The sequence below is a fragment of the Ochotona princeps genome, chromosome 3 (genome assembly GCF_030435755.1).
Source record: "Ochotona princeps isolate mOchPri1 chromosome 3, mOchPri1.hap1, whole genome shotgun sequence".
In the NCBI taxonomy this organism is placed as follows: domain Eukaryota; kingdom Metazoa; phylum Chordata; class Mammalia; order Lagomorpha; family Ochotonidae; genus Ochotona; species Ochotona princeps.
The window spans coordinates 115,066,567-115,086,402 of NC_080834.1; the positions used below are offsets into that span (position 1 = coordinate 115,066,567).

Here is a 19,836-nt window from a genome sequence, read left to right on the forward strand (position 1 = left end):
TGCTGATCTTTGTTTAAGTGAGTCTCCTCCAGATAATAAAAAGATGGGTTTTGATTTTTAATCCAGTGTACTAATCTCTGACGTTTGATTGAGCTTAAGCCATTTACATTCAGAGTTTAATATACATGGGTGGTACTTTGGTCCTGTCATTTTAGGAATGGGTTGTTTATTGGTTTAGTCTTCTGTTGTCATTTTAGCGGGATGTTCTTCCTGTTTGCCTTTGGTTTTGGTAGGTGCTATTCCTCTTCTCTGTGAAGAGAACATCTTTAAGTATCCCTTGTAGGGCAGGTTTGGAAGAGGCAAATTCCTTTAGCTTTTCTTTACTGTGGAAGAATTTTATTTCATTTTCAAAGACAAAAGAAAGCTTTGCTGGATGTGTTATCCTAGGCCGACAATTTTTTTCTTTTAGAATCTGGAATATGTCACTCCATTCTCTTCTTGCCTGTAGAGTTTCCTGTGAGAGATATCCTGTGAGCTTAATTGGCATTCCTTTATATGTCAATTGATTTTTTTCACGTGCACATTTAAGGATTTTTTCCTTATGTTCGATTGAAGAGAGCTTGAAGATCCTATGTCGTGGTGAAGATTGCTTTTGATCAAGCCTGTTGGGAGTTCTGTGCCCCTCCTGGATCTTGTTTCCCAATTCTTTCTCTAGATTACGGAAATTTTCCTTTATTATTTCATTAAATACATTTGCAAACTCAGCTTCTCTTTCTGCACCTTCTGAGACTCCCATAACTCTTATATTTGGCCTCTTAATAGTGTCTTTCAATTCTTGAATACTTTTTTTGGCCTGATCCAGCTCTGCTTCCAGCTTTTTATGTGCTTCCCCCTGATGACAGGAAATACCTTCCAATTCTGAGATTCTTTCTTCTGCTTGCTTCATTCTGTTTTGGAGACTCTCCACTGTACTCTTAATTTGCTCCACTGTGTTCTTGATTTCTGATATACCAGCCTTGATTTGCTTTATTGCTTCCTTAAATTCTTTGAACTCTTGCATGAGCTTCTCATTGTTGATCAGAATCTTTAAAATGAGTCTTATGGATTCTGGGTGCCCCATTTTCTCAATGTCTTCCTCAGTTAACTCTGAGGTTGGCATAGTGTTTTTCTCCCTTGCAGGGGAGTTTTCAGTAATATTCATTGCGCCTTTGTCTCTTCTTTTGCTCTTGATCATTGTACTTCTGGTTAGCAGAGTCTTCTCCTTGGGGTAGGTTTCTAAGCTGTGTCACCCACAGGTCTACAATGCGATTTTACTTATTGCAATTGGTACACACCTTTTTGCTTGCAGTTACTTGTGCTACAACCTCCAGCGAGTTCCAGGTTTGGGTTCTTATGTTAGATTTCCACCATGGTCTCCACAGCCCCAACTCCTGGCTCACCACTCTCCACCTCCTGTGATACTGTGCTGAGGCTTCACCGTTGTCTCTGCATCTTTTCTCCCACTTTCAGTTGGAGCAGGTCCCAGGATTAGAAAGACACCAGGTGTCCTATATAATTAGGTTGTTGGTGGTGCTGTTCTTGTCGGAACCTGTTGGACTTTACGTTTGGGTGCCACACGGACCTATTTTGACCCATACGATGCCACAGTCGGTATTATTTTTCTGTGGGACCAGTGCAATCACGGACCTCAGCAAGTTCTTGCGAGATGAGCACATGCGCAGTTCACTATTGTCCCCTGCAGTCCCAAAGCTATTGCCACAGTGCCCAAAATGGCGCCTGATGTACAACCACTAAGGTTCTTGATTTGCTGGCTGTCAGATCCGAGGGCTACCCAGACCTGTCTTGGGTGGAACCCGTAGGATACCACGTCGTTGCAGTTCACTGAGACAGAAATGAGCTCACTCCCAGCTCAGCGCATGCTCCGTCCTCTCCCTTGCCCTTTCCTCTTTACACAAAATGGAGCCCAATTCAGCTCTAGGGGACTGACTGGACTGGGCTATGAAATCCACTCTGTTCTCGTACTGCCCGTCTGAGATCTGCTGCTCTGTCTCTGCTCCTGGTCAAATCAAATGGGCCAGCAGAACGGACAGTTCTTTGTCTGGGTTCACCTCGCAAGCTCCCAGTGAAAGTCCCTTCCCACCTGGTCGCTGGTGGAGTTTCGGCTGCTGTGGAGTTCAGATCGCCGTGCTGGAGTATCAGTCTCTACAACACCACACAGCTGTGTCTGCTGCTTTCCTGTGTCGGTCAGTCTCCAGGTACCCCTCTGCTGTTGTTCTGTCCTTTCCTACAACCTGAAATATGTCCTCTCTGCTTCATCCTGATTGAATGTTTTTCCGTCTGTATAAACGTGTCCTTACCCTATTCCGCCATCTTGATTCTAAATTTAGATTTCTAATATCTACTCTGAGTGAAAGATTTTAGCTATCTAGTTAGTAAAATTTTGATAAGTTCTTCCTCTTATATTAGAACTATATAACAGAACTCTAAAAATTTCTCTTCATAAAGGGTATAACCTAATTTTTCTTATTATTTCTTCAAAAGAAATATTTTTACCATACAAGAAAGTGGTTAGTTAGCATTTAAATTTCCATTCTGAATCTTGAAGACACAGTCAAAAAAAACTAACAATCACTTAAAATTTTAAAAATAATTTCAGTGTTCACCAATTGATTTAAACAGTAAAGGGAAAATTTCCTAGATGAATTATTCCTACAGAAAATTTAATTAGGTAAAAAATGCTTTAGTTTTTCCTTTTTTTTTAAGATTTATTTATTTTTATTACAAAGTCAGATATACAGAGAGGAGGAGAGACAGAGAGGAAGATATTCCATCCGATGATTCACTCCCCAAGTGACCGCAACGGCGGGTGCTGCGCTGATCCGATGCCAGGAACCAGGAACCTCTTCCAGGTGTCCCACGGGGGTGCAGGGTCCCAAAGCTCGGGGCCGTCCTCAACTGCTTTCCCAGGCCACAAGCAGGGAGCTGGATGGGAAGTGGAGCTGCCGGGATTAGAACCGGCGCCCATATAGGATCCTGGTGCATTCAAGGCAAGGACTTTAGCCGCTAGGCCACAACGCCAGGCCCAAAAAATGCTTTGGTTTTAAAATATGACCAAATCAACTCTTTTTGCCATTACTGGTGTTTTATACTTCCTCCAATTCCTAAGAGGGAAAAAAATGAAACCCCTGTCCCTTATTCAGAGATGAAATACCAACAGATCTAGTGACTTACTCAAAGATAATCATGACTGTCCTGGTGCTAAGTCAACATACATATCTTTTTTTAAGATTAGCGCTGACCACGCTTACAACCCAGAAGAATGTTATGTGCCCACTTACTAAATGTCCTGTGGTGAATGTCCTTAGTACAAAGTGATCCTTCTTGCAAAAGTCTCAAAATTTATCATTTTAACCTCAAAATCAAGATACAAAGAGTTTGTTCTCCCTTCAAATCATTTTTTTTTCCTTGGGGTGGTCGCTGAAAAATAGTGTGATTTTCCTTATTGCCAGATTTTTATTTTCCTTCCGTTAGTGGTCAGTCTTTCTAGGAATGTGTAAGAGTCAGCTGATGGCTGTGGCTTCTACTGTGTTTCAGTTTCTCAATTCTGTGCACTTAAAACATGATTATAAGGGTACGACAGGGAAGACCATTGTTTGTGAGGCAAGGAGGTTACACATAGTTTGTCTATAAGCTATTTTCTGTGAAAAGTGAAATTCACTAAAATGCGGCATCAATATTTCTTTCCACTCAGCCTTAGCTGTGTGAAAATGAGCAAGTTATTTGAGTTCTGTAAGACATTTATTTACCACCTGCAGTGTGTGGAAGAAAATAACACAACATCATGGCATTATCATGAAAATTAGATGAGAAATAATATTAATGATTTATCCCAAAGCCTGACACATAGTAAGCAGGAGGCAACAATGGCCTAATGATGATGAGGAGGCTGGCAGCATCACGGTGGGACTGATAAAACTCATACAGGAATAGCTACACCAGAATGTAAAGAACTATGCTTAGGCAGCATTAAATTTCTTCTTGATTCAACAATTACACAAAATTTTAGATTATTTCCTCTTGGCCATTTCCCATCTAGGAGTAAAAGTTAGAAATCCCAGAAGTTTTCGTATAAATTGCTCCAGCATCCACTGTTTGGCAAGGGAAGAATGCCTTGCAGGCAAAGCGGTCTCCAATCTCCTTTCAGGTGGTTTCTTTTCATACTTGTTATCTTTTTTGCTTCTAGTAAAACAGACTCTCAGCCAGCTGGTAACAGTTCTTACAATGAATTACTGTCCTTTATATTTGAGTGCACAGCAGCCTGAGCAGAGAAAAAACCCAAACCCAGATATGAGCTGGCCATCTCTAAGTTGCTGTTTCCTTTTTCTTTAGGGTGGATAATTTATTCATGTTAGTTTCCCATTGCTTCTGTAATGAACTATCACCAATTTAGTGACTAAACTCAAACTTACTTTTTCACTGTTTTAGAGGCCAGAAGTCCAAAATCTACTTCAGTTGCCTAATGTCAAGTCAGCAGGACTAAGTCCTTCTGGAGGCTCTGTGGGGAAAATTCATTCCATGCCCTTTTCTAGCCTGTAGATCTTGGCTTGGAGCCCTTGCCCCATCTTGGAACCACTTCACTCCAACCCAAACTGCTACAATCATATCACATACCCCTCCTCTTCTGCCTTCCTCTGAAAAACTTCAATAATCCAAGATTCTTAAATTAATCACAGCTGCAAAATTCTTATTACTAGGTAAATAACATTTACATAGTCTGAGGATTAGGACTTCAGACTCTACGGGACATTACTGAGCTCATGTGATAGTTGCTGAGCTGGGCAATTATTGCACTATGAGACTATACAGCTTTACTCTCCAGAAAAGCAAATGTTTGATATTAAAGATGCTTGAGAAAAGCTCATTTGCCAGAGTTTAGAACAATGAAATAATATAACAAGGTGCTTATATTTCTTTGTCTCACTGAAAGTAATGTTGCTTTGTCAACCTCATTACATATTTTATACTGGGTGATATTCATTTATAGATTCTGGAAATACACTGGCATACAATGTTAAAATAAGGTAAGTATAATTCTCTATGGTAAGGCTTAAAACTATGTTTAAATTTATTCCCCAATAGTTTATTCAAAAGGAAACTTGATCATGGGCAATTTCTTTCCTAATTACATCAACTCAAAACCTATATCACTCACAGAGGAAAAAGGAAGACAACAAGGTTTTAGATTGCAACTTCAAAATTGAATTGAGCTAGCAACTTGCCAAATATCTAATTAATTAACTATTTGAAACAGTATCAAAATTGTTAGCTGAATTGAACTATTCATCAGTGTAATGGAATCATCTTAAACCAAGTGTGAAGATCAGGAGTACATATCCCAGACTCTTTCTTCACATCTAGGACTTACACTTAATCTTTTAGCCCATAGATGAATCAAAATCACAATCTTGGTTCAAGATTTCTAAACTAGCTTTTACAAGTAGAGTTAAAATAATTGCTCTTGGACAAAAATCTTAATAATGTTTGAAAGCAAATAATTTTATCAAGTTTTGATGCTAAATTTGTTCATCTTTCTTTTCAAAATTTCAGAATCAAATCCCTGTTGGTAGCAAACATCCTCTCATTAGTTGGAGCTCTGTTGATGGGGTGTTCAAAATTGGGACCATCTCATATCCTTATAATTGCAGGAAGAGGCATATCAGGACTATATTGCGGTACGTCTCTCTCTCTCTCTCTCTCTCTCTCTCTCTCTCTCTCTCTCTCTCTCACACACACACACACACACACACACACACACAGTTTTGTTTGAAAATTACTCTGAAGACACATGTGACAATACGATGGGATATTTAGCCTTGATGGCATGACAAAGGGAAAGGCAGTAGCATGAAGTTAACATCCTGAGTCGGAGAGATTAGAGGTCAGTTAAGTGGTAACTGTGATGCTATCTTATGTTCTAATTCACTGCAGTGATGCAACCTCTAGTCGCCTGATCTCAGACAAATTATTTAATGCTCTCAGCTTTTTCCAATCTGTTAAATGACAAGAATTTTTTTGTCTACCTTACATAATATGATATAGTTTGAATGTATTCTCATTCTCCAACTCAGGTAGACATTTGAACGCCAAAGTCCTAACTAAGTCAATGGCATTAAAGGCAGTAGAGGTTTGATCCCATTATGGTGTTGAGGTGTAGGCTGTTGTATGCAGTTTCTTCCAAAGGGAGATCTTGGCAGATGGTTGGTTCTGACAACTGACTGAGGTTCAGCCTTTCCTCTTCTGCTTCCTGACCCACCACGGATCCTTCCTCTGCCCAACTGCTATCTCTCAACTTCACCAAAAAGCCAAAAACAATGGGACCTGACAGATCCCTTTGAGGGAACTTTGAACCAAAAACCTCCTGACTTTGTCAGTAGTCTGTGACAGGTGTTCAGTTGTAGCAACAAAAAACTGACTAATACGATATGAGTGTGAAAATATATGTAAAATAGGCAGGACAGACTCTAGCACATACCAAGCTTCCAGTCAGCCGTAGCAGCACCACTCGTGTGCTACATGGAGTGGAAGAGAGCTAAACCCGCAATACAAACTCTGCCCCTCCAAGACTGTTGTCCTACCTGGTGCCATCTTTAGGCCACAACCCCTAACCCTGCCCAGTTCCAGATATGACTCAGTGAAGTAGTGGTACCCACGGGGAGAAGAAATCAAACAGAAGCAACTGTAGTTCAGAACAAAGAAAAGATATTCCTCTCCTGAACTTTAGTCTATCTCATAAAAAATCACTAATTCCTGCAGAAAACTTTTCAAAATTACAGAAGCAACAAATTAGCAAAAGTCTGAACAAAGGCAGAACCGTTCAATTTCTAAAACAAATGATCAGCTCTCTAACTTCTCAAAACCATCAGCCTTAGTCTGTTGGTTCGGCGCTGATCTTTTCACTCGTTTTCATGGACGATAGTTACTAATAGCCAGTAGGGATGGATAAGAGCAGTAAGGGCAACTTTGTATATCAAGCATTTCATCTGCAGAAAAGATTAATATTATGTGTTTTCAATAATCATTTGAAGCAAAAATCTAAAATACTTACAGGTTAATAGCTGAATTAAACGTATCTTGTCATTACTTTCAATGTCAATACAAACAGCTGAGGGTCAGAATAGTTTCATCAAAGTGAAAAGTCGACTTGCCAGGAAAAGCTTTGGATTCAGGTAAATCCATTCCAGCACTGTCTGTAGTAGCCTCGGAGGTGTTAATTATGAGGTTCAGATTCCTTTTTGTTGAGATACTATGAAAGAAGTCAGATCATGAGTCCTCTTTCTTTTCAAATATACAATGTGCAATTTGAAAAAAATCACAAAATATTTTTAGCAAATTCTAAAACAAATGTAATAAACATTCTGTAGAGGAACACGTAATTAGCATAGTCATGCAACTTGTGTTTTCCAATCATCTTTTAAAATCTTTTTTGAACATTAATGATGCTAAGGCATATAAAATATGAATATACATATATTCAGAGATTGAAATACATAATTTCACTTTAGAGTCCAGTGGTTTCATCCCTGTGAGCATATCCACATCATTCTGTCCTTGTTGTATATTAGCTATGACAGAAAGATAATGCAATCTAGAACAGGGTCAAATAAATGAGTTTTTTCCCTTACATAAGATCAACAGGACATACATTAAGGTTACATATAGAATTCAGCAGAGGTCCTATCAGCAACATAGATGTTCACTTGAGGTTTAAGGACAAATTGAAGCATACACACACACACACACACACACACACACGATATATATGTATATATGTGTATGTTATAATTATATACCTACATTTATTATATACATATAATCTATTATATATAGATTATATGTAGAAAACAGTTGCAAAAACATATTTTTATACAAATACGATCCATCTCTTTTAACAGGCGAATAATCTCTAAGAGGAACACTGACAAATCTTACTTGTAAATTCTTGAGAAAATGCCACAGTCTCTGACTTTTGATGCAATGCTCAGATGGCTGGATACTCCAGCATTTCCAAGATGACTGTCTATGTACTGAAGAAAGCTACACAAGGCAGTATGACATAGTGCCTTTCAAAATGTTTATATTCCTATAAGCAACAACGGTCTGTCTTCCAGTAAAATATCTGAGGCTGAATATTTAGACAGGATTTGCTCTGACTGCCATAAGTAAGCAGAGCCTTTCAATGCCTCCTTAACACCCCCACTCTGTGTGCACCCATCACCACCCCACAGGGGATGCGAGGCAGCTCCACATTTACAGCAACTCAGAAAGCGATCACAGCTAATGCCCCATTGCATTATGACCTTTGGCAAATTACTTACAATCTCCATCAAGATGTTGGCCTATCTATGTTCTAATTTCCTCTACTCCCAAGAGTCCACAATAAGAATAAGACAAGAATATCCCTCAGTCCCTTTTCTGACGACAGCCTAAGGCGTTATTGATGTAAACTAAATGCTAGATAAACAACACCATGAAAAACTGCAAATATGACCAAGCATTCCTTTCTATTCGTATTTCCAACCATGACTTCATTTAGCATTGTACCAACAAATAACCTTTGCATAAATTATCTATGGCTGGGTACAAAAGCTGTTACTTCCAATGAACTCAAGAAGGGGCTTGAATTCAGGATACTGGCTGTACTTAAACCAAAGAATTGTTCTTGAAAAAGTCCTGGCTGTACTTTAACATTTGTGTTCATGTCTCATACAGGGCTAATTTCAGGCCTCGTTCCAATGTATGTTGGGGAAGTTGCTCCAACCACACTCAGGGGCGCTCTTGGAGCTCTTCACCAGCTGGGCATTGTCATGGGCATTCTTATTAGTCAGGTAAAGACATCCTGCCCCCTCTTTCACACATATTTTCTTTCATCTCTTCTCCCCTGGGGCATGTCATCTTGCACCCTGACTACCCACTGTCACTGTAGGCCAGGATAAGAAAGAGAAGACAGTTTTGCCAGATGTGGCAATGCAGACACACAGACTTTTCAGCCAGAGGTACATTCTTCCCCCTTGTCCCTTTTTTTTTCTCTTAGGATGGGTTTGGCACTTGAGATGAGCTGGCAAGCTAAGTATAAAATTTCCGGAGCTATTCTGGAATTAAAATACTTCTTTCAGATTTCAAGAAGAAAATCCCAGTTTTGACTATCTGTTTTCCTCTGTGTTGAGTCTATTACCTGAAAATCTAATTACAACAGATAATCACAGGTGCATTTGCTCATCTTGCTCTTTTTTCCTACCATGTAGTCTCAAGAGGGGGTTCTTAGAACCCAATACTTGCCGCCATCTGCAGGGAATTCTATACATAATCAAGCTGGCTTTCACCAGAGCAACCATTCTATCTATGGAACCCCATAATATTTAAGCTCTAGGTAATCTAAGAAGGAATGCCTAAAAAAAGGTCCAAAGTTATGCATGAAGTGAATATAATACCATTCCATCTGGATACGTAGAGCTAGCAGCTTTGTGTTGCTTTAGATTTCAAATGTGTTTTTTAGTTTGCCTAATTGAAAAGAAAAAAAATCTATGTGAATTTCTTGACAAACGAAATCATGCCTAATTTAATTGAAGTGAGACACACTAGTAAGTTTCCATCTTAGCTCTATGTGGAGTCTACAAGAAGTTTGTAGAAAATGTGCATCATTTTTAAAACAATCGTGGATTTCAAAATTGTTTGGCACAGTAAACTTATCTTTTAAACCCACATTTTCACAAACATTCTAAAATATCCTGCACATGAACCAAGGTTAAATATACATGTAAACTAGCCCATGTGCTTGCTAAACAAAGTGCTGGAGAGGCAGAAGCAAAGGATTATAAAGATGATACGTTGTGTTTCTGCCTTTTCAGATTGTGGGGCTTGACTCCATCCTGGGCAATAATCATTCCTGGCACATCCTGCTTGGCATGTCTGCTGCGCCAGCCCTGCTTCAGATGCTACTGCTATTTTTCTGTCCAGAAAGCCCAAGATACCTTTACATCAAGTTGGAAGAGGAAGTCAAAGCAAAGAAAAGTAAGTTTGTGAGTGAATTTTCTTGCTTCCTAGTATTTTGGAATTATCAGCTACTGTAAAACAATGTATATGAATGACTATCTGTGTAATTAATTCCCAGGCCTTTCAGATAAACTCAGTGATTGCATGTAAGATGCACCACTGGTACACAAGCCATTTCACAACCATAAATACTCACTGAATTCCCAAGCAGAAACCTACAGGTAGGGAATAAGATTCAATGAGAGAACTGCTTCTCGGTCTTTTGGCTAAGATCAAGTGAAGATTCAATGAGAAGCCACTAGAATATGCTTGCAGCATTATGCCTCTATGATAAAGAGGAAAACAGTTTTCACTGTCATGAGACAGTCCCACGGTTTTTAAAACCGAAGTGTACAAGTGAACAGAAACATTCTCCAATACCCACACTCCTAAGCAAAAGGAGACCTGCAGAATTATAACTCTTTTATTAATATAAGAAAAAATATTTTCCTTTTAATATGAATTGTCTAATCAGATCATTCTGGGGGACAGGCTTGAGAAGATTAAGAGGAAGTGATGATGTCACCAAAGACATTAATGAGATGAGAAAAGAAAAAGAAGAAGCTTCAAATGAACAGAAAGTCTCCATAATTCAACTCTTTACAAACTCTAGCTACCGACAGCCAGTTATAGTGGCACTGATGCTCCATATCGCTCAGCAATTTTCTGGAATCAATGGGGTAAGTTTAAGAACACCTTCTGCTTCATAAGAGCAAAATGAATTAATAAATAGAGTGATGGGCAAGTGTTATAGCACAGCAAGCTAAGCAGCCACTTCTGCATACATTAACAAAGTGCCAATTCAAGTTGTAGATACCCTATTCTAATCCAGTTTCCTGTTAAGATGCCTGGGAAGGCAGCAGATGATGGTTTAAATACATGGCCCCCTGCCACCCACAGGGGAGACCCATATGGAATTCCTGGATCTTGGCTTTGTCCTGCCCCAGCTCTGGCTATTGTGGTCATTTGAAGAATCAGCAAATCTTTCTCTCCACCCTCTCCATCTTTGTTGCTTTATCTTTCAAATAAATATTTCACAGTTTTACAATGAAAGAGGTATACATTTAAACAGTTAAGACACACTTAAATTGCTGGTATCTTTGTTACAACAAACAACAAATGATGACATTCCTTATTTTGCTTCAATAGCTTTTGAAAGTCAACTTTAAAATGGTCACAACAGGGGTGGACCAAGCCAAAGCAAGACACAAAGAATTCCTTCCAGGTCTCCACCATGGGTGACAGGGACCCAAGCATGTGGTCATCTTCCACCGCTTTCCCAGAAGCATTAGCAGGGTGCTGGATAAGAAGCAGAACAAACTAGGGTTGAACTCGTGCTCTGCTATGGGATGCCCACATGATAAGCCTCAGGTTAACTCACTGTGCCACAGTGCCAGCCCTTGAAGCACAAAAGGAAAGTGGTGGACTCCCCTCCTCTGGGAGGTGTGAATGCAGAGATTCTTTATGAAGTTCTGTGGACCACGACTTAGACAACTGAACACAAGCAACTGAAATAGTTTCTACTTTAAAAACATTGAGGATGGTCTTCTTGATTAAGGGCCAGGTGTTTTTACTTTGCAGATCTTTTACTACTCAACAAGCATTTTTCAGAAAGCTGGAATTAGTCAACCTGTTTATGCAACCATTGGAGTTGGTGTCATCAACACAGTTTCCACTGCTATCTCTGTAAGTAAACACCATAGATAAACATTTTCCTGGTCCAGACATGGGAGAAAACCAAACCAAACCAAACCTGTGATCTAAAAGTAAGCAATGACTTTTGTCCATGTGCACTGTAGGTGTAGAACTAGGCGGCTTATGGGACGTGTCCTCCTCCTCAAGCAAATACTGTACTGAGGACATAAGCAAGATGGCGAATCACTGGCTGTCCCCGCAGCGGCAGCCGGTGTGACTTAGTTACTCCTCTTGGAATTAAAAACTCACTTGCAAACACAGGACTTACTGTTTATGTAAATGCATGGCCATTCTTTTATTTTCTCGCTCAACTCTTTGGGATTAGTTGACAGCTTATCATTTCTGTCAATATTGAATTATCTTCCTAGGTTGTCCCCTTCCATGATTGAAATGTTTTCATCTTGATGATTTGAAGAGACATTTTCAAACATAATATAGAGGTACTCTCCAATAGCTATCTAGTCTCCAAGTAGAATTAAACTGACGCAACAAATTCCTATGGTGTTGGGCCATAGGGTGGAGCTTCCAGGTAGCAGAAAAAAATGTGTTTTGTGATGATACATACCAACATGTGTGATATGATGAGTGAATTTAATATAAGTGGGAAAATCAATTTCTTTTATTTTCTGATAAAGGCAAGAGATCATATACTCTTTGTAAAACCAGGAACCTTATGGAAATGACTCAGTATCTTGGCAACAATACATTAAACATAATCATCTAAGAAATCAGCAGACCTCAACAAACAATAAAACTTCCCAATTAATGCAATTCATTCTAAAATGAGAGCAATTTGACTCATTTTAGCCTTTGAATACAGAATGTTCCAAAGCTTCTGCTTTTCCATTTTGGTCACAACACTAGCCTCAGTACATTTTAGTCACATGTTTTCATTCTGTGCACATGGACTTTTAACTGTTGCTTAGCAGAGTCAATAAACCACAGTCTTGCTCCCCAGAGCAAAAAGCAAGTTTGTCTAGATCACATTAAGCAGCGCTACCCTTGGGCGGGGAACAGATAACAGGACACCCGTGGATCTGCAGACATGCCTTTAGAGATAACGCCTGTCGCAGCCCAGAGGCCACGTTAAATCAGTGAGAGCCTCTTACTGGGATGTGATCTAAGGAAGGCACTACTCTGCATTTGGTTCCCTGTACTAGTATTTTACAAATCCCTCTTTAAACGCCTTTGTATAAAATAGATATTATTAAAACACTGTGCATAATAAGATTTGATATGTAAAGCACTAAATTGTCACAATTGGGTAGCCTAAATTCTGAGAATATCTAAACAGCAAACTTGTCCGGTATTTCTTTTTTCTGTCTGGCTCCTAACACCACTGAATGGGAAGAGTTATTTAACAGTGTCCCAAATATTTTGAATACACCTTTTAGAGTTTGTCCTTTGGTTCTGTGAAGTTTTTGAGCGGCTGAGAGGTATAATAAAAATCAGTTTAACAATTTCATTGTTGTTCCAGAACTATAAATAACATTGGATTTGGGCTTTTGTTTTGTTTTGTGCTTTGAGAGACAGAATGAAACAACAGTTGACAGACATGCAGAGAGAGTTCCCATTCCCTGGCTTCCTGACCAGATGCCTGCAATCAGTCCAAGTGTTCTTTGTGAACAGCGAGAGCCTAACTATGACGTCATCGCCACAATCTCCCCAGGTCTGCACCACAAAGAGCTGTGGCCAGGAGCCAAGGCCAGTCACTGAACCCAGGCACTCCTATACGGAACACAGGCATCTAGAATAGAGATCTTTTGCCAGGCTAAATGTCAGACCCCAGACAATATTTTAAAAGTTTAAATATATTCATTTTTGAAAGACTAAAGTTTACATAGTACAGAAGGAGTAATAACTCACTCAACTACTTGCATTCCCAAACTTTGATCATTGCTAACATGGTTTGTGTATCCTTTCAAATAAAGATATGGAAGTCAGAAATATATATGTGGTTAGTGTATCACCAATTTGGAAAGAACATATTCAGGTTTTTTTTTTTTTTTCTGAGTAAGTCTTGGAGAAGGCAGAGACTTTACCAATGTCACACTGCACTATGGTCTGCATGTCAAATTTTCTTCCACTCCTAAGGGAATGGTAGAAAAAAGCCTGCAATCTTTAGACAGAAAGGAAACAGGAAGGAATATAGGTTGTATGGGAAACTGGACAGCTTTGAGGGAAAAAGTTTTGCTCCAGACTCCAGCCAGGCACCTAGGAGGCACACCACCAGTCTGTGGCCTCATCAAACACAGCCTAGAATTCACACCCAGCCTCAGTTTTAAAGTTGATTGTCTACTGAATAATCTCTACAGAAATAAATAAAATGCATCGTAAGGGCCCTTATTCATGCAAGACTGTGTCTAATTTCCTAAGAGCTTGATATGCTCTCATCAGTTCAGCTTTGAAAGTTGTAACCAAAAAGTCCAAGCACACAGTAGCATTCTTCAAAAACTTCATGGAAATGTACATCATGAAGATATTGTGCAGAAGCTTCGAAACTCTTTGCATCTAAGTAAACTTACAATTCCAATTTCCATGAACTCTTGAAATCCCCTCATGTAGATAAATGTTAGGAATTTGAGAAAAATGTGCTTTTCCTGTTACTGCTCACTGTTTAGCCAAGGGCCCTTTGCTTATTACTGTCCCATCTGAAGTGATGGAAACTCTCCCCAAGTATGCGCCTCTGGGATGAAAGGGCTTCTCTCTGCAGGTGAACCATTTCTCAGCTCTTTCCAGAGCCACGGCTCATTATATTGAGAGTACTGGCTTGCTATTGACTTAGTCATAGGTTGATGAGCCTAGCTAGCCACTTTACACACTGAGGTGAGAAACTGTAATATGTAGGGTGTGTGTGTATGTGTGTGTGTGAGACTCTACAGCCTTAGCAGTATTCCAGATAATCAGGCAAAAGTTTTATTTAATAAACTCTGGTCATGGCTAATTATAAATTTTAAACATTAATGCAGAGGCCTATTGGAAGATAAAAAGAAGTTGGCAAGGATCTATCTTCCCAATTACAGTAAGAAAGTACTTTAACCCTTTGCTTTCAAGTCTTATCTTCAAATCGATAGTTCACATCCAGCAGCAGGTACAATTAAGAACGCCAGAAAAATAAAGACCTGACAATTTGGGAACAATACTCAATTTGAATGCGTCAGCTGAATGTTTCCATTCAAATTCCAATTTTGGCTTTGAACTTGACTCTACTAAGCAGTGAGAAACTGATAAAAATAGCTGACACTACAAATCTAGTTATTTTTGCTGTAAATCTTACTTTTTTGCACTTGCTAGTTATTTGCATCTTTCTCAATCAATTACTGTGATTCATTAATTGATCATCAATAAGAAATGGATTGCTTGTAAACACATGAGGTTATAAGTGTCCCTTTCGACACTGTTTTTGCTACATCTCATGAGTAATGAAACTCCAGTTTTTATTGTAATTCCTTCAGCACCACAAGAGTCACACACCAGCATCTTTTTCTACAAGAAGGTTTTTAAATTTAATTCTCATTTTCATCACTCTAGCAATGCATTGGGCTTTTTGTAGAATGTTCATTAACATCATGTTGATACAAATTTATTACTTTTTTCTTCCTGTTGTGAACTGTGTTCATTGGCTCTGTGTTTAAGGGGATGTATACTGGGGCCAGCCAAAAGTGGCAGCCCAGAATCTCGAGTCAATGCCATCCATTTCTTGGTCCACAAATTGCCACAGAAAAATAAAGAAATGTTGGATATTTTGATGAAGCACCTGACTAACGTTTCAAATCACTCCAAGCAGAATCTAATGACCGTGGCAAATTTAGGAGTGGTGTTTGGACCAACTTTGATGAGGCCCCAGGAAGAAACTGTTGCTGCCATCATGGATTTGAAGGGGTTTTTTTGTTTGTTCTTTTTGTTTTTTTTTTTGTGTGTGTAACAACACAGTCTGTACTTTCTTTACTTGAAGTGCCTTGCCCACCAGGCTGCCCCAGGCCTGACTGCTGGCTTAGCAGAGGGGTCCTGCCTCACCTCCCCCAGCCACAGCAGCTGTAGGCCCCTCCCCTCAGTCCTGGGTGTTGAGGTGGTGCCCCGACTCCTTCAGTCTGTGTAGTCTTGGAGGGTCACTGGTAGAGCAGGTAGCGCTTCATGGCTGGGGGCAAGGGCAGAGCAGCTACCTGGCCCAGCCCTGCATGCCCCAGGATGTGGCGCACACGCCGGCGGCTCAGGTGCAACAGGGAGTGTGGCTCAGCTCTCCTTTCGCCCAGGTAGCGGATGCGGACCTGGCATTGGCCCCAGACAGCGCTTACTGCCGGGTACAGAGTCCTGCCCTTCAGACCATGGAAGGCTGGCCCCAGGTGGGTGCCCCCGATAGCGTAGCCCAGATGTTCAGATGTGGAGACAAAGTACAGTAATCCTCTATGCATCCAGACCAAAGACAGAATGCCAGTGAAAGTGCTGAAACTATCCTATCAGTAGGATGATGGACTCTCTGACATCGCCCATGCCCACAAGGTCAGGAAACACCTCAGTAACAGCATGATGGACTTAGGATTGCTCCTGAAGAACACCCACTATAACACTAGAGAGGAAGTCAAGGGCAGGGGGGAGACAACTTGGGGAGAGAGACAGAAAATCCCAGAGCCTATGGAACTGTATCATAAAACCAAAATAAATTTAAAAATAAATAAAAATGTGTATACAGAGAGAGAGAGAAACGAATAGTTGACACTAGTACAGTCATACTAATCCAGGTACCTGTGGATACATACACTTTTGTGATTATAACCCTGGATAAACATCAATGGGGGAAGTAAGGTCACTTGAAAATGAAGATCGTTCATGTCTCAAGTGTACACGAATATAAGAGGTGCAAGATGTACAGCTTTAGAATGTTATATTCAAGGTGATAATCCAAACATTCTGGGAATACTGTGGTACACTTCCAGAGGGGCCTTCCTCAAATCAATGCCACTTAATTAAGTGGCAATAGTTCATAATCCAGTTAGTGACTCCAGCTCTGCTACCAAAGGCACCAGTCTCCTATTTGTCAAAAGGAATAACAGCACTGCCTTCTCCCTCTACTGAATAAATGAGGACATCTTTCATAGTAACAATAACTTAGATATAAAGCTAATATTTTGAGTCCAGCAGTTCGATTGGGGTGGGTGGGAAACTGGGTGGGGCTTCTCCGTCGATACCCCCCTTTACCTCAGATACATGATGGAAACAATATGGACATAATACTATTACCCACTTCCCTATACCCCCTGAACCTTTTTTTTTTTACTGTAATTAACTATGTAAATATTGTCAACAAAAATACAATAAAAAAATTTTTTAAAAAAAGCTAATATTTTTTCAAGTTGAAAAAAAATGAGAATGTTTTTATAAATGTTCCCAGGTATTCCTCGTGGAGAAGGCTGGGCGGCGTTCTCTGTTTCTGATAGGAATGGGTGGCATGTTTTTCTGTACCATCTTCATGTCAGTGGGACTCCTGCTACAGGTGAGTGTGGCACCTGCTCTGAGATACAACAGCACCCCCTGTGCGTCAGTTTCAGGTGTTTTGTGTATCAAGATATCTGAGACGGATTTATGAAATAAAGGCAGAAGGACTGCATATGACACAAAGGAGAACTGTGGAGATGCCAACTGTTTGTTACCAAGGTTGGCAGTCTGGCCGCATGGTTAGAGCACAGGCCCACCGGGATCCAATGCCTGTGTGACCTTGAGCAAGCAAATGACTGTAGCCAGCCTGGTATCCTTAACCCACTGCGTGACAAGGAGTCCCGCAACTATACTAGTAGCCTCAGTAGGAGTAGGAACAAAGAGCACTGGATGTTTGCCTTGTCCCTTTCAGAGGAAAAGATTAACTAAGTGCCACATAGCCTCCCAAGACCATGGATTTCCTATGGCGAAGTTCAAAAAGTTTAAGCGGGTTTCAGTCTAGAATGACTTATACGTCAACGAACATAAATACATTTGGAAGAAGAGCTATGTCCATCTCTAAACTCAGCTGGGAATTTTTTTGGGGGGTGGGGTGGGGGTGGATAAAGGAAAAGGCTGCCTTGATCCCAGCCCTAACTTTCGTTTCTGTTTTGATTCAGGACAAGTTCACGTGGATGAGTTACGTGAGCATGGTAGCCATCTTCCTCAATGTTACTTTCTTTGAAATTGGTCCAGGCCCAATCCCCTGGTTCATAGTGGCAGAATTTTTCAGTCAGGGACCACGGCCAGCTGCCTTAGCACTCGCTGCCTTCAGCAACTGGGCCTGCAACTTCCTGGTGGCCCTGTGTTTCCCGTACCTGGCGGTAAGCAGCCTCACAACACACAGACTTACTGAGACGATGGTCACGCAGTGACTAATTGGAACTCCGTGTTTGTTCCCTCTCCAGGAATTCTGCGGGCCTTACGTGTTTTTCCTCTTCTCCGGAGTGGTCTTGGCTTTTACCCTGTTCACGTTTTTTAAAGTTCCAGAGACCAAAGGAAAGTCTTTTGAGGAAATTGCTGCAGAATTCCGAAAGAAAAGCGGCTCAGCTCAACGGCCAAAGGCTGCGGTAGAACTGGAGTTCCTTGGCGCGACAGAGACTGTGTGAAGATAACCTGCTTTTCGATATGAACAAAATAGGAAGGAAACTTTGTATTTTTAAATGGCTTGTTGAGAATTTTATATCTACATCTTCAAGTGTTCTATTTTGTATGGACTCGGATGAAAAATTTCATCAAATACTACCAAAGAAAGTATTTTTTTTTTCTTTAAGACAATGTATTTTTGATGGTAAGACTGTGACTAAGTAAATCAGAGAGGCTCGCTAATTTCACCACACTAACGAGCAAGTGTATGCTAATGTTCCCAGCCCTATTGTTATAGCAAGGTTCTTCTGAAATCCTTCTGAAACTGAAGAGGTTTAAATGTATCATAGTTTTGCTTTGTTATGTATATGACTAAGAAATCTGAAGGCATGACTGATATTTATATATTAGAATAGGATTAAATAGGATTTTTCTTACGATTCTCATAGTAAAAGAGGTTTAGCTAGCAGCCCTAAGATTCACATTAAAACCGAACTTTGCATTTCTTCACACAATTTTTTCTTCCTATTAGAATCTGTACTTTCTTCACGTTTTAATTTTTTTTGTATTTTCATGTGGAATTGTTTATTGAATATGTTAAATATGCCTTAAAAGAAAAACTTATTTTAGTAGGTTTTTCAAAAATCTCCAAGTACTCAGAAGAAAAAAATATTTTAGTTACTTTGCTGAATGACCGAAAACTTCTTACAAGATTACACACTAAAACAATTGTACTTGCTCATACAGCCTGGCATGCCAATTAGTATTAATATAGATGTTGGACCTGTTTTCTGTTGCTTTCCCAGGTGTATTATCAGATGTTGGGTGCCCTATGGGATGTTGGCATCCTAGGTGGCCCCTTAACCCACTGTGACACACTGTGGCCCTGTAAAGGGTCTGTCCTAACTTCCTCCTCCCTGCTGTCTGCTCTCTGCTCCATGGACAGCACTGTCATCCATGCGGACAAATACCAAGTACTGCTTCTCTCCTCCCTCCTAAGGGAGTCACAGTATAAAGGGAAAGCGAAGGAGCTCTGAGTTTTAGTCTACTCTCTGTGTCTTTTGCCTTTTGCATATCTGAACTTGGAGCCTTCTCTTATAAAATGGGCTCTGTGGCATCACCTGCCTCAGCTGCTGAAAGGGTTAAAATATTAGGCAGAGTACCCAGTACACAGAAGGTGCCCAGTACATGTTACCTAGAACCGGCATCACAGAGAGACTGCTAGGATGAAGAAGATTGTTTCAACTTTTTCTTTTGAATAAAAGTAGCTTTTTATATTCATGCCAATATTTGCTTACTTCAGAACAATCCTACAATGCTAAGGAAATTAAAGCACACTAAAGAACCAGAAGATATAAAGACAATCTACTTCCTAAAACCAAACTGGATGCTATTTAGTAAGTTTATACAAATTTTTATTGTATTTTAAAAACTTGCTTTTGTCTAAGTTATGTTATTTTTAAAGAATCCTTTGTAATTTTATTTCTTTCAATAATACTTAATACCAAATCAAATGCTGCATAGAATACTTAAATGTAATTTGGTAAGATTATA

General features: G+C 39.9%; 1 protein-coding gene across 1 annotated transcript in view; it reads left to right on the forward strand.

Annotated features, from left to right (window-relative positions):
• SLC2A2 (solute carrier family 2 member 2) overlaps positions 1–18,339 on the forward strand; it is a 32,043-nt gene extending 13,704 nt beyond the window's left edge. Inside the window, exons 4-11 of the mRNA XM_058661307.1 lie at positions 5,548–5,672; positions 8,710–8,825; positions 9,846–10,008; positions 10,522–10,709; positions 11,611–11,715; positions 17,114–17,215; positions 17,817–18,020; positions 18,105–18,339. Of these exons, the coding sequence (XP_058517290.1) occupies positions 5,548–5,672; positions 8,710–8,825; positions 9,846–10,008; positions 10,522–10,709; positions 11,611–11,715; positions 17,114–17,215; positions 17,817–18,020; positions 18,105–18,305 (1,204 nt within the window). The 3' untranslated portion in view covers positions 18,306–18,339. The remainder of the gene's footprint in view (positions 1–5,547; positions 5,673–8,709; positions 8,826–9,845; positions 10,009–10,521; positions 10,710–11,610; positions 11,716–17,113; positions 17,216–17,816; positions 18,021–18,104) is intronic.
• The last annotated feature ends 1,497 nt before the right edge of the window (positions 18,340–19,836 follow it).